General features: G+C 38.9%; 2 protein-coding genes across 2 annotated transcripts in view; one reads left to right on the plus strand and one right to left on the minus strand.

Moving 5' to 3' along the window:
• LOC110446263 overlaps positions 1 to 15,964 on the minus strand; it is a 33,357-nt gene that overhangs the window by 11,423 nt on the left and 5,970 nt on the right. The window lies entirely within an intron of this gene.
• On the plus strand, positions 524 to 13,080 carry LOC110446267. The gene is made up of 3 exons (XM_021491330.1): positions 524 to 868; positions 5,300 to 5,386; positions 9,346 to 13,080. The coding sequence occupies exons 1-3, from the start codon at positions 757 to 759 to the stop codon at positions 9,537 to 9,539; spliced, it is 393 nt and encodes a 130-aa protein (XP_021347005.1). The 5' UTR covers positions 524 to 756; the 3' UTR covers positions 9,540 to 13,080.

Below are 15,964 nucleotides of genomic sequence, written 5' to 3' on the forward strand. Positions count from 1 at the left end.
AGTAATGAATCTTATTCTGAAGAAGCATCACTAGTTGTCATCAATTACAGACACACACTCACAGACTGACTTCATTTCTATTGAGAAACCTAACGTACAACAGAAATTTACACAATGGCTGCAATTAGAACTCAGTTCCTGAACACGCTATATTTGTTTTGATATTTAAATTTATACACATACTGATCGATATAATTTAATGACGTCATCAGCAGGTTAAACGGAGTGTATCGATCGTCATATCAAACAATCAAAACAAAGCGCTCGGTACTCGGTGCTTATTACACTTATACAGTTCAGGCCCCGGGCAACTTTCTTGTGAAGTGGATTTAAATAGAGTATTATTATACACGTGGCAAATCAACAGTACGATACAGCCCTAGCTTGTTTGGGCGTTGTCAAGGTGCAGAGCTATGTACAAAGCCGAGGAGTTCCGGGACACTATAATGGATTTTACCTGTGTGTGGGTACAGGTGGAAGGAACCCGAGAACAACTCTCGAGTTCCTTCCACCTGTACCCACACACAGGTATACATTGTACTGTGCTGTAGAAATAGATCAATAGAGAAAGGTCTGTCACGATGTCGGTTTCACTTCACGGGATAGGAGATTTCTGTGAAGTTGAATAAAGGGGTCATTCGTTCAACAGAATCTGTTAAATTTGGGAAATACTCATTGTGTTAGTGTGACTATAAAGAGCCCAGTCGTACCAACCCCCCTAATGAGGAGGGGCACTTGGGACGGGACCTGCTTGAAATGGTACACGCCGGTTACAACACTTCTATTTACAATGAATCTAAGGACGGACACAACGAGGGACGACGAGAGACGACACGACATCACTGTGTTGATGAGGAGGACGAAGAGGGTAAGGCGATATCATCATCGTGAGATTGATGTTAATGGTGTTTTATAGATATCTTTTTGTTGTTGGTTTACATATACTATTATATCAACTTCCTTGTAATCAACACTTCTCTGTGGTCATGGCTTGTCAGTCAGTCTACTTAGTCAGAATAAAAATGTCAGCTAAGGACTGTGTTACTAGGTATTACAAATGAAATCCTGCGAACAAAACCATTAGCGTTTTATTGTGTGTCGTTAAAAACAACTTGACAAGCAAATGAGCCATTGTTTGGACCTCTTCCGTGATGGATAAGGCAAATATAATAAAACGGTCGTTATAGAAAATACATAAATAGCAAAAAAAGTCATTTAAACTGGAGGTATGGAGGGAAATAGTTATATATATGAGTGGCGACATGGACGGTAATATGTATTAATGAAATAAGACGGACGGTATGGAGGGCTGTATGTTTACATACAGTAGAGGAGGTGCCACATGGCAGACAGGATGTATAGAAAGACGGTGCAGAGAGGACAGTATGGCACGCCTCCTTTCCCGGACTCTTTTCTACCGGCTCCAGCTTGAGTCGCCATACCTTCCTCAACTTTCCTTTGAAATACTTTCGACTAGCCAATACTTTCCCCGTAACCTCCCGACTTCCATTCGTTCTATTCAGTCTCTTATCCCCACCTATTCCTCCGACGTTTTCCGACTCCCACCCCATTCCTTCTCGGATTCCTCAAGCCCTCCCAGCTGCTATTGGATTGCTTGCTTATTACTCCAACGTCCTTCTGACCGCCAATCCCTTGACTTGCGACTGTCTCTAAAGTATCCCGATTCCTACCCTTTGCTCATGACTCCATTCAAATCTTCACGACTCGCAGATCTCCTTTGTTCTCGGCTACCAGCCCTATGCTTATGACTTCCTCTGAAGACTTGACAGCTCCAGCCAACTCCCTCCCTATGATTGCGGTTTCCTCAAACTTCACGACTTTGTCCCGCCTTCTTCGTGGCTCCTTCCAATGTCCTCTCAACGTCCGTCCTGTTGAATGTCCTTCCGATCCCGTCTACTGTCCTCTTGACTCCTTCTCATGTCCTCCCATCTCCCCATGTCCTCCCAGCTATTTTTCGCGGACTTTGTATCACGATTTCCCTTGTAGTAGACTTCTAAATGAGGAAAGTGATATCTATTTAAGTTCATAGATTAAGCGCCCACGGCATTGTAGGTTGGAGTCATTTGAATTGATACTGACCTATGGTCAGTTGATGACTAACGTTAGAGGTCGACGCCACTTGGAGACCGTGTCCGGCTGGACTTTATCAGATTTACTGTAGCAATAGACTAGAAGTAAACAAAGCGTCATTCTTCAATATAAAGACCCAGGAGCCATAAATTTTACGAATTTTCAGCCAGAATTGAAGATTACTCCTCATCATAAATTCTAGTTATCGTCGAACACTCGCCGTGTTTCGGGGCAGGTATAAATACACCTGTGTCTCGGAGTGTTCCGGAACAGGTAGATACACCGGAGTCTCATAGTGTTCATGATCATGGAGCAGGTAAATGAATGTGTGTCCCGGAGTGTTCCGGGGCAGGTATATATTATATACACCTGTGTCTCGGAGTGTTCCGTTACAGGTAGATACATCTGTGTCTCGGAGTGTTCCGTTAGAGGTAGATACACCTGTGTCTCGGAGTGTTCCGTTACAGGTAGATACACCTGTGTCTCGGAGTGTTCCGTTACAGGTAGATACACCTGTGTCTCAGAGTGTTCCGTTACAGGTAGACACGCCTGTATCTCAGAGTTTTGATGGGGTAGGTTGATACATCTGTGTCTCGGAGTGTTCATGGGGCAGGTAGATAAATGTGTGTCCCGGAGTGTTCCGGAACAGGTAGATACACCTGGGTCTCGGAGTGTTCCGGAACAGGTAGATATACTTGGGTCTCGGAGTGTTCCGGGGCAGGTAGATAGATACACATGTGTCTCGGATTTTTTATGGGGCAGGTAGATACACATGGGTCTCGGAGTGTTCCGGAACAGGTAGATATACTTGGGTCTCGGAGTGTTCCGGAACAGGTAGATATACTTGGGTCTCGGAGTGTTCCGGGGCAGTCAGATAGATACACATGTGTCTCGGATTTTTTATGGGGCAGGTAGATACACCTGGGTCTCGGAGTGTTCCGGAACAGGTAGATACACCTGGGTCTCGGAGTGTTTCGGAACAGGTAGATACACCTGGGTCTCGGAGTGTTCCGGAACAGGTAGATACACATGGGTCTCGGAGAGTTCCGGGGCAGTCAGATAGATACACATGTGTCTCGTATTTTTTATGGGGCAGGTAGATACACATAGGTCTCGGAGGGTTCCGGAACAGGTAGATATACTTGGGTCTCGGAGTGTTCCGGAACAGGTAGATACACATGGGTCTCGGAGTGTTCCGGGGCAGTCAGATAGATACACATGCGTCTAGGAGTGTTCATGAGGCAGGTAGATTCACCGGAGTCTCATAGTGTTCATGGGGCAGGTAAATACATCTGTGTCTTGGAGTGTTCCGGAACAGTTAGATACACCTGGATATCGGAGTGTTCCGGGGCAGTCAGATAGATACACATGTGTCTCGGAGTGTTCATGGGGCAGGTAGTTTCACCGGAGTCTCATAGTGTTCATGGGGCAGGTAAATACATCTGTGTCTTGGAGTGTTCCGGAACAGGTAGATATACTTGGGTCTTGGAGTGTTCCGGAACAGGTAGATATACTTGGGTCTCGGAGTGTTCCGGGGCAGGTAGATAGATCCACATGTGTCTCGGATTTTTCATGGGGCAGGTAGACACACTTGAGTCTCATAGTGTTCATGGGGCAGGTATATACCTCGGAGTATCGGAGTGTTCATGGGGCAGGTATATACCTCGGAGTATCATAGTGTTCATTGGGCAGGTATATACCTCTGAGTCAATCACGACTCTGTATACCTATTACGCCAGCAGAAGTTACTTGAAATAAACCATTAATATTTAAAAACAAGTATCGACCAGACTTCGGCGACCTGGTCTGTTAGCTTAAACAAGCAATCACATGTTCTCCCGGTGTAGAATGATGGTGGAAATGATAACGAAATGGTAAATAAAAAGGTAAAAGTAAATTCACGAAACAAAAATACAAAATATACAAAAAAAACAAAACAGTCAGCAGAAACAAATTGATTTTGGTTTCCTTAATGCATTAATTGTATCATCGTTGTACAGACATTTGAATACCATTCCAATTGACAAACTTGTTCTAAATTTAATATTTATTTTATTTTCCTTTACAAATTATCTGTTGTTTGATGTATTTGATGTTTTAATTCTGGTACATGATCTTTCATAAAACACCTTAAAATTCGCTCATCATATCTTATACGTGAAGTTAACACAAAGTTGAACGCCATGTTGGTATAAATGTATGTGATATACATGTACATGTTTCACAATAGTTGTTTATTAGGAATAATTCATGTGATTATTATCTGCTAGTTTTCACCCAATTAAATCTTACGCGCGCATTTTGTCACTCATGAAACAGGAGATAATGTGAGTATAAATATTTTGGGGTTCACTCACATTATGGCGTTCGGCATACATTTCGGCCCATTTTCGCTTCTGAAGCAGAAGCTGTGACGTAAATCAATTACCTCTATGATATATATAATCTCTTCTCTTAGCGACTTAAATCTATCATCGTTATACGCTCACTAACATTTCTATAAATGATGAAAATTGCTGCTTTTCAATAAATTACCGAAACCTTGATCTTTTGAGTAAGAGTTCGGACCAGACAATTGCAAGCCCATCACTGGACTCAATGTCGAAGTGTCAGGTTCAACCCATCACTGGACTCAATGTCCACGTGTCAGGTTCAGCCCATCACTGGACTCATGTCCACGTGTCAGGTTCAACCCATCACTTGACTCAATGTCCACGTGTCAGGTTCAACCCATCACTGGACTCAATGTCCACGTGACAGGTTCAACCCATCACACGACTCAATGTCCACGTGACGGTTCAACCAATCACTGGACTCAATGACCACGTGTCAGGTTCAACCCATCACTGGACTCAATGTCCACGTGTCAGGTTCAACCCATCACTGGACTTAATGTCCACGTGTCAGGTTCAACCCATCACTGGACTCAATGTCTACGTTACAGATTCAACCCATCACTGGACTCAATGTCCACGTGTCAGGTTCAACCCATCACTGGACTCAATGGCCACGTGTCAGGTTAAACCTATCACTGGACTCAATGTCCACGTGTCAGGTTCAAGTCTGACCATTGGTGTTTGTCTCGATTTATTTGCATACATGTTGATGACGTTCATTTGTGTATTTTTTCAGTTTCTACTTTATAAAGTTGTTTTTAACTCTTCAATCCTTATTTGTTTCTGTACATATATGTCTGGTTATGTTTTAGATGAGCCAGAGGCCAGATTGTGCTGTTTGGGAGGGTGTCTGACCGGATGTTCTCTTTGTCTCCTCTTGGTCATCATCTTTCCTGCCGGTAGGTATCTTTTCAAATGTTTGTCGTCATATCCGTTCTATCCCTCATTTGCTCCCATTATGTATAGCTGTGCACAGCTGTTGAGAAACGCTCTGAAGTAGCCTTATACGTCTATTATCAATACGACCTTTGTATAATTTTGTAGTTAAAGTTGGTATCACAACTTGTCGTCATCACGTGATCAGCTCAGACTGAGAGTATCAGCCCTTTTGGGATATTATCTACGAATTTCATGTATCACGGAAACCTGTTATTGATAACGTGAATAGTCACTAAATAATGTGTGGGACACTGACTGCTTCCATCAACATAAATACGGTAAACGTAATGAACCCATACAGACATCAATTTCAGTACAAATACGGTGAATATATTGAAACAACATAGACAGCAGTACAAAACCGGTAAAAAAATTGAAACCAAACAGACATATTTACAAAATAAGGTATGGTAGTTCAGCCCACAAACTACAGTACACATACGTTAGGGATATTGAGCCCACCCATACATCAGTACAAATACGGTATGGTAGTTAAACCCACACATATATCAGTACAAATACGGTATGGTAGTTGAGCCCGCACAGTCATCAGTACACATACATCAGTACAATTACGGTATGGTAGTTGAACCCACACAGTCATCAGTACAAATACGGTATGGTAGTTGAGCCCACACATACATGAGTACAAATACGGTATGGTAGTTGAGCCCGCACAGTCATCAGTACACATACATCAGTACAATTACGGTATGGTAGTTGAGCCCACACAGTCATCAGTACAAATACGGTATTGTAGTTGAGCCCACACATACATCAGTACAAATACGGTATGGTAGTTGAGCCCGCACAGTCATCAGTACAAATACGGTATTGTAGTTGAGCCCACACATACATCAGTTCAAATACGGTATGGTAGTTGACCCCACCCATACATCAGTACAAATACGGTATGGTAGTTGAGCCCGCACAGTCATCGGTACACATACATCAGTACAATTACGGTATGGTAGTTGAGCCCACACAGACATGAGTACAAATACGGTATGGTAGTTGAGCCCGCACAGTCATCGGTACACATACATCAGTACAATTACGGTATGGAAGTTGAGCCCACACAGTCATCAGTACAAATACGGTATGGTAGTTGAGCCCGCACAGTCATCAGTACACATACATCAGTAAAATTACGGTATGGTAGTTGAGCCCACACAGTCTTCAGTACAAATACGGTATTGTAGTTGAGCCCACACATACATCAGCACAAATACGGTATGGTAGTTGAGCCCACACATACATGAGTACAAATACGGTATGATAGTTGAGCCCGCAGAGTCATCAGTACAAATATGGTATGGTAGTTGAGCCCACACATACATCGGTACAAATATGGTATGGTAGTTGAGCCCACACATACATCGGTACAAATATGGTATGGTAGTTGAGCCCACACATACATCAGTACAAATATGGAATGGTAGTTGAACCCACACATACATCAGTACAAATACGGTATGATAGTTGAGCCCGCACAGTCATCAGTACAAATATGGTATGGTAGTTGAGCCCACACATACATCAGTACAAATATGGTATGGTAGTTGAGCCCACACATACATCAGTACAAATACGGTATATATATTGAGTCCACAGGGACACATTACCGATCATTATATGTTAATAATACGTTTACCCTTCGATATTTTAAAAATATCAGACTTTAACGTAAGTCCTAAGATATGTCCTATATAATACCCCTGCACTGAAACACAGACCTTCTACACAATTAACAAGCTGAACCCGTCAGTCATATGTATACAAAATGTATTTGCTTTCATGAATAGGCTCACAGCTGTTTGAATATATCTTTGATGATTGGCTAATAATAACGTCACAGCTGTAATAGACTTCTATATAGAGTAATTTAAACATACGTATAGTTTACTCTAACTCAGTACTTTGGCGCATATACAAATGTACTCTTTACAGCATACTGGTTTTATAATAATAATTATGTACTCTGTCTAACACAGAAATATAAATAGTTATGATATATAATACTCCGTGGTATGTACACTGCGTAACGCTGGGTTTATGACCTAAAATAAGTACAGTTTATTTATTCACCTGTAGCCAGGTAATTACATAAGTTTTCAAAATAAGAATGCTATTTTCAGACTGTTTGTCCCGATTACTTCATTAAAGTTTTTCATGTTTTACACTACAGTAAAGACTTTATTTAGTTGTGTCTTGTTTCACACTATGTATAAGAGAATGCCAAAACTAAGAGACCTTAACGATCTGCAATCTGAGATTCTTCTTCCCTTCAAGTGTAATGCCAGGAGGTAAAAGTTTCATTTAACAGACAAACCACAACTCTATTGGTTTTGTTATTTAAAAGGTTACAATGTCATTTGGATTTTGTATAGAAGCGACGTATTTTATGAATATTTTGTTATGGTGAGCAATATGAAGTCCGGGACATATTTTCCTTTCGTTATAGCCAACATATATGATGGCATCCATTTAGGATGCCATCATATATATTGGCTATAACTTTATATGTTTTATGGAGTGTCATTATATTAACTTGACTAAGAAATCCGACAAGTTTCTCCACGTATACCGTTTACTATACTTCTGTATTATAACCTAGAATTGATTTGCCCCGTTAACACGATCATATCTGACAACTTAGCGCCGCATCAATGGCTACAGCACGTGTCGACGCCATCACACCATATATTCAGCTAGAGGAATAGAATACCGGTAGGTAAAATTGATTTATTTATATGTAGGCGATGTACTTGGTGGATCAACGGTACGTGTCACACTCGGGTACATGTATGCAAATTTGACAAAAATAGATTCCATACTATGACTAAAACACTACGATTATCAACCGCGGTCACCATGGCGACATTTGAGAGTTGGATAATGGAGTTGTTTTTTAGACTACTGCCATCGGATTATCGTTAATGGGAAACACACAATCCATATACCGTTCTCCATTGATCTATGAATTTCATAATTCCGTATCAATTATTGAAATAAAAAGTCGTAAGAACCAGATTCTTTTTCATGTCGTACGTAGAAAAAGTAAACCGGAAGAGAAAACAACCTGCGGTGTCGCCATTCGCGATTATATATCGTGTATCCCAAGTATGAATGTATTGCTTGTTACAAATCCAATGGTTACTGGTTTAAACAGTTCTCATTTGTTTAGGTGTCACCTGATCGAGCGTAGTTAGACCTGATCTGACTACAGTGTTGAGTGTTTACATTACGTTGGGTGGATAGTTCAGCCATAACGTCAGGCTTAGTGGGCCATTGGGGAGGACGCTCTATTATCAGCGTATCGATCTTTCTATAAATATTCCAATGAGATGTAGATTTTGAGTAGATTTTTGTTAATGGAAATATATTCGCTGAAAGTCATGAAAATACGAACGAGTACATAATTCTCGGACCATAAATATAACAGTAAGGATTAACTCCCTATACAAATACGCCCGCCATTGCTCAATATCGAAGGTAGAAAAAAGTAACACAGACGATATATAGATTGCAATACAGTCGGTTGGCCTTTCCAATTACAAAGCAATATGAGCAAATCAAAGTAAAACACCAGGGGTCCTATAGTGTACTCTGATTATCTACCGACTCCATTACCTTGTGTAATCAATATTGTTTATCACTGTCCATCTCGCTGTTTACTGAACCTGGTCTCAGTACGGAACAGAACAGCGGCAGTCTGTATCCGAAAAGTCGTTACAAAAGACACGGGGACCGAACTTGTTAACTTCCTAGAACTTCAAAACTTTCATTGCGAGTGGAACGACCGATTAAGATTCTGAATCTCACATGTGTAAACATACTGCAGCACAAGAGTAAATAAAACGAAATGACAAGTTGGAAACAAATCTATTGAAGCTAATGTTGATTTTGTCTGTTGCAGGTATTTTGCTGTCGATATACGCTACAAGTAACAAGCAGTATGATGTCCTGGCGGCGGGAATTATTCTCGTGGTTTTCCCATTGATCACCATCCCCATAGTGATAGCCGTGTATCTCAACAGGCGGCGCATCATGCGCATCCGGAATCAGAAAGTCACTGACGGAGAATGTAAAGGGAATGCTAGTAAATATTAATGACATCAATTTCTGGGTCTTCATATAGATTCGGAATCAAGATATTAAAAATTGTGTGAATTTTCAATCAGAAACTGTGATTCCGTTAGGTAGGAACAAGGAGAGAGATGGACGACTCATTCGATGGCAGTTTGGCCATGAATGTTTCTGAGGCGATGTACATTACTCGTGTATGTAGCTCCAGCAGTTTGGCCATGAACGTTTCTGAGGCGATGTACATTACTCGTGTACGTTTCTGAGGCGATGTACATTACTCGTGTACGTTTCTGAGGCGATGTACATTACTCGTGTATGTAGCTCCAGAGATACATACAGTACTCATGTGTGTAATTGTTAAACATGTAAATACTTGTTATTTATTTGACCGCTCATATTATGTGCCAAATTTTTTTTTTTTGTTATCCGTTAATGATACATACATAGGTTGTGTCGATGTATGCGATGTGAACAGTACTACAGTGACACTGAGGTTTAGGTTAGCATGCTGTTTTTATCTCAACCTCCCCCCAACCCATTGTATTTCCATCATGCCTACCATTGTCAGTTATTCTTAATTCTTGATGGTTGAGGTTGATCAGGCACCTGTTTTTTATTCCAATTTTACTACAAAACACAGATACTTGTTTAGTAATGCAATATGGTATCTTTATTGCCGTGAAGCATAAAAATATCACACTGGAAAAGAAGATCGATTGAATTCCATTTAAATATTACTCGGGTATGAATTTTTAAAGTTAATACCCCACGCAGTAAATATAAATGAACGAGCCGTGAATATAGATGAACGTGCTTAGGGCGATAACTAATTGGCGGGTCGCCTTTTATCCGATCGATTCGAAACTGGTAATAAAATAGGTTTCCCAGTATGACAACTTCATTGTCGTTGTTGTATGACGGTTACATCGACCCCGTAAATATGAATTCCAGGCAGGTAATATGAGTCCATATTTCAGTTCAGTATTTATGTAATATTTCCCGATGACATACATTGTATGTGAAGGGTAATGTCGACACAGAGATATGTACAGTCTCCACTAACTGGACCAGATGTTATATTGACCCGGAATCCTCCCGCCGTATCGATCGGATGGCCTTACCCGTAGTCAGGCACGCTCCTACTTACGGCTTGGCAACCAGTCACGGCTAAATGGCAATTTCATTATGAGATATATCCATTGTTCTTAAAACGGCATCTTGTGATCGTAGTTTACGTTTTACCTCACTTTACTGATTCCATAATGGCACAGACTTTTGTCAGCCCTTAGTAGCACATCCTTCCCCTCGTTTATCGCTATTTGATATCCGTTGTTATTAGTTTTAGATATACTACTGCCTACAATGCTAACGCTGCCGCTGTATCTATGGATCTGATTGACGGGGTTTATGTTTAGAGCTGGATGTGTGTAGGAAAAAGCAATGGTTAAGAATGGACCTGTAGGGAAATTTATTACTAGATATATTTTTACAATCGATCAGAGACTTTTCATGACTTTAGACGGAAATAACAATTTCTTCCAAGAGATGCTGTAAATCTCCTCCACGAGATGATTAATATCTCTTCTACACAATACTATAAATCCTTTGCACGAGATACTGTGATTCTCCTCCATAAAATACCGCGAAACTCTTCCGTAAAATACCGTGAAACTCTTCCATAAAATACCGTGAAACTCTTCCATAAGAGACAATAACTATCTTCCACGAAATCCTGTAAATCTTTCTCATTAGAGACTCTAAATAGTTTTAGCAGATACTGTAAATCTTCTCCACGAGAGACAATACATATCCTCCACGAAATGATTAAAATCTCTCTTATTAGAGTCTCTAAATGTATTTCACAGACACTGTTAGTCTCTTCTATTGAAGTGTTTGTAAATCTCTTTCGCGAGATAGTTAATCTGCATTTTTCTTCCGAGAGGTACTGTAAATCTTATTTAAATGATTTCGTTAATACATCCAGAGACATTGAAATAAACAGCACAGATATTTTGTATTATGATTCATAAGTATTAGCATAAATACGATATCTAATGGTGGTATTAATCGATACAGTTAATGATCAGATTGACAATGGATTATATTCTAGAATTATTGTTCTGGTATGACAAGGTATGAGGACACCATCCATAGAACGTTACGCTACTTTATCCTAGGTCGCCCTGTTAGCATCGTCTGGATGAACATTACGTATGTATATGAAAGTTGACGTATTTTTATAATAATCCTGCTCCAGATACTAACGTTTGACTATGATGGACATAGAACTAGATGTGTGATTTTACTATAACTTTATTTGTAAATTTTACGTGTGTGTTCAATTGTGTTCAAACTTTTAATATGATCTGTAAAGTAAATAATAAGTTGAGAGAGAGTAGATCAACATACCGTTATATAAAACCGTATTGTTGTTGAAGACGTGAAGTGTCATGTGACATGTTTCAATATTTTTAATGATGCTAAAGAACAGATTTGTTTTGTACAGTTAAAACGCCCGCATGTCAGTAAGATGTCAGTAAGATATTTGTACAAAAATCAATGTTTAGATTTATGTTCATGAGTCAACAGAATCAACGCACAATTGTGTTAAAACATATTCTGAAATATTTCAATGATTCAATATTTAGAGACGTAAACAGATATTTCGTTATGACTGTCGATATTGTTGTATCAGATTCAAACCAAGTAAGGGATACACTGTTGTGATCAACATTAAGAAAAAAATTAAAGCTATTGATTATGTAAATGCACACAGAATTCATTATGCAATATTTATGTATATATTTTTCTATGATTACATTGATTTTCGTGTGTATTTACAAATGTATATAGAAATGCTACATATATATATTTGCACCGAAAATATAACAAAATGGTCGACATGTTAAAACACCAGTGCTGTGTTCAGATTGCGCTGAAGGTCAATATAAGTTGTTTTATGATCCAATACACGTTTTGTTTCACGTTCCCTTTCCTACCATCACTATAACTTCAAGTAATCTATAACAAAGGAAACTGGGCCTTTGTAATCGAAAAACTCGCACTCTAAGCATTTTTTTTTTTTTTAATTTCTATGTATTTGTAATAATTAATTAAAATGAAGTTTCAGTCGGTAGACAGTGTTTTGCGACAAATGTACATTACAATATAATGTGGGATATCGGGAGTAGGCTATTTAGTAGGAGACCAATTTCGCATTATAATGTCCATAGCAAATCGGGAGTAGGCTATTTAATAGTTCTAAAGTTTTAATTATTTTTACCTGTAAAACACTCACTAGTTTTATTTTTCTACCTTTCTGTAATTTTTAAATTTCAACAATCAGAGAACGAAAAACATGACGCGTTTTAGCCAATAAAACCAATCGACGTATTTTATTGTATGATACCTATACAAGGACGCCCTCTATTGGTTAGTTCCGACACTACGTCACACTAGTCCGTGTTCTCCCTGTCCTAGTGTGTAGTCTGGTCTATTGAGACTCACACTCGTTATTGTAATGAAAACATGTTTCCCATTTGTTGGAATAAATATTTTAACGGTTTTCTATGTGTTCTTTATTCTATATCTGTTCATGAAGAGCTTTTACAAAATATGGCGTGTTCCGCGTCAAGCCTACTAGAATATGTTAACTGTATTCTGAAATGAAATAATTTATATTTGACATCCAATGTGTTGAACTGGCTACTCGATTTATCTTTTATTTTAACACTCCTACTCAAAAACAGGATAAGACTGAACGAGCGGTATCTATTTGTATAAGCTGATTGATAATCATGAACTTTACTAGATTGAGATTGGCGATAGCTTTCGATGTTTGTCGATGAAGCAGTTGAGGTTACTCTTCTGGAACACCTGGTCTTATTATCTCCGTTCATCAGTATCCATTTAAATCGTTTATTGTTTCATATTCGCCATCATTCCATAGGTTTAGAGTTTACAATACGGCTTTGTTGACACTGCGGTATTCTCGTGGTGTTTATAGATAAATATAACCAATTTAACGCGTTTGTTTATAATCAAAACATCGCACAAAATGGCCGTCACAACAATGAAATAAATACGGTTATCAGTTTATGGTTTTCGTGCCAGATTAATTGCACTAGGTTGTATGGATACCTTAACAAGACACATCAAAAGCATTCTGTCAATAACACACCTCAAAAATGCAGTGTTTATTTTACCGAATGGATGGTCAAGAATATAAACGTTTCTATTCTTGTGTGTAAATTCTTAATCCTAATCCCTCCTCCGAAGTTTCATTATAGCAAGTCGGATATCCACTTTACGTAAATGACATAAATACGTGGATATCAGTTTCTATGATGACTATTATTATACAGAGCATTGACCTATATGGTCTTTTGTATAACTATACTAACAGGACATTGACCCCACACCTACACCGTGTCCAGGAAACAGGTAATACCCCGAGGCTGTGTGGTAAACAATACCGTAGCGGTCAGTGTGTGTCAGATGTCCAGCCTCTCCTTATTTCATCACGCACCCAAAGACAATCAAGTTTCCGAGACAATATATCCACAAACTCAATAAAATAACTCCGTAAATTATACACCAGTCGTTCTACGATGTTCAATATTGTTCGTTGTCCTGAGGACTTCCAGAGGAACTGATGACCACCATAGCAGACCTAACAAGGTGGTTCATTAAATACTCTAATTAACGTGTGTGCCATAGGACAGTATGTCTTTATACCTAATTAACGTGTGTGCCATAGGACAGTATGTCTTTATACCGAATTAACGTGTGTGCCATAGGACAGTATGTCTTTATACCTAATTAACGTGTGTGCCCTAGGACAGTATGTCTTTATACCTAATTAACGTTTTGTTAGACACAGTACACGATGTAGTTACTTTAACCTCTAATAAGATGAATTATCTTTATAAGTGAAAGCAATCATACGGATACTGATTGACACATGTATAAAGGAATTGTGACCCAAGAGACGGATGTCTCAAACGCAAAGTCATCAGGTGTTTATTTTTATAACATAATGTTACGTCACAACATGACAATATTCTTTTCTTAAAAGGATATCATCACTCGAAATAGTTCTACTTTACATAACCGAGCGACACGACAGCGGTGTCGATTCCTTTTCCCAAGGGTGTGTACTCAAATATGGAAATTAACCGATGATGTGTGGGCGCATGATAACAATGTTAAATGTTAACATCCCAATACTATATTCTGAAAGGAATAGTAAGTTAAGATCGTGCTCAGCAAACGGTCATTTAATATGCCAATATCTCTTGGCGAGTTGCACCCGTAAATCAGAAAAACTAGACCTTTTGCAAATGATATTCAGTTCTTTGATAAACATGAAATAAATATTGTTCCTGCTTGCACGTCGCCAATTGAAAGCGACAAGGTATAATTTTTGCAAACATATGACAGACATGCAAAGTAGTCAGTAGAACTTGCATGAAGCTCACCTACTATCGAAGAAACAGTGGTAAATATTTAAGCAAGGTAGACACTAAACTCTTATAGACTGAAATCAGGTCATATTGACGTAGATTGAACATCTTCAGGTAGAAAACACTGTCTAAGTAGTCAATTGGTCAACAGGACACATCTATCCACAACATCCCGATACATGCAACATACTCTGGTGTAGTGAATGAATTGTTGACATCTTATCCTTACAGGCAGAGTAAGCAACTCTTAGATATGATGGAAGAAATCTTGGTCTAAAATTGGTCAGTCTATAATTTACGTCATAATGATTGTCAGAGAGTTAAAGAGTCGGGTAACCGTATATTGCATACTTGATATCAGGATATGACTATCATGTAGAGAAGACAGCATGTTTGAATGGAAACAAAGGGTCGGGAAAGGAAAGTATCTTACTTCGTTTATGTAATAGTTGTATAAAAGTGTTGCAATGTTTCTTCCCTTTGAAATACCGATAGTTTGAAGGTGCATTATTGTTACAGCGAGTTAAACTAAACTATTGCAGACCAAAACATTGATCATGCAGACTGTTTATCCTTGGTGTTCCCCCCTAACAGTTTGACTTTTATCATCTTGACAACAGGATGGTTGTATCTGTCTTAAGCAGCTTAAATGCAGACAAAATTGATATAGTAAACATCTGAAGCGTGATTAGTTTATAATGCTTAATGGTGGTGTACAATGTGGAGGTGACAAACAATTTAACGGAAGATGTTTGGGATACCATACACAAGAGAAACTTCAGCAACAATGAAACAAACGGTAAAATACACTTATAACCAGTAATTATAAACGACTATAACCAGTAGTTATACACGACTATAACCAGTAGATATAAACGACTATAACCAGTAGTTAGAAACGACTATAACCAGTAGTTATACACGACTATAACCAGTAGATATAAACGACTATAACCAGTAGTTATAAACAACTATAACCAGTAG

This window comes from Mizuhopecten yessoensis, unplaced genomic scaffold (genome assembly GCF_002113885.1).
Source record: "Mizuhopecten yessoensis strain PY_sf001 unplaced genomic scaffold, ASM211388v2 scaffold309, whole genome shotgun sequence".
Taxonomy (NCBI): Eukaryota; Metazoa; Mollusca; class Bivalvia; order Pectinida; family Pectinidae; genus Mizuhopecten; species Mizuhopecten yessoensis.

Excerpts from the sequence above, each read along its gene's own strand:
- LOC110446267 (XM_021491330.1), top strand. The coding sequence starts at position 757 with ATGGTACACGCCGGTTACAACACTTCTATTTACAATGAATCTAAGGAC. Across the intron at positions 869-5,299 it reads TGATGAGGAGGACGAAGAGG|ATGAGCCAGAGGCCAGATTG; the intron begins GTAAGGCGATAT and ends GTTATGTTTTAG. Across the intron at positions 5,387-9,345 it reads GGTCATCATCTTTCCTGCCG|GTATTTTGCTGTCGATATAC; the intron begins GTAGGTATCTTT and ends TGTCTGTTGCAG.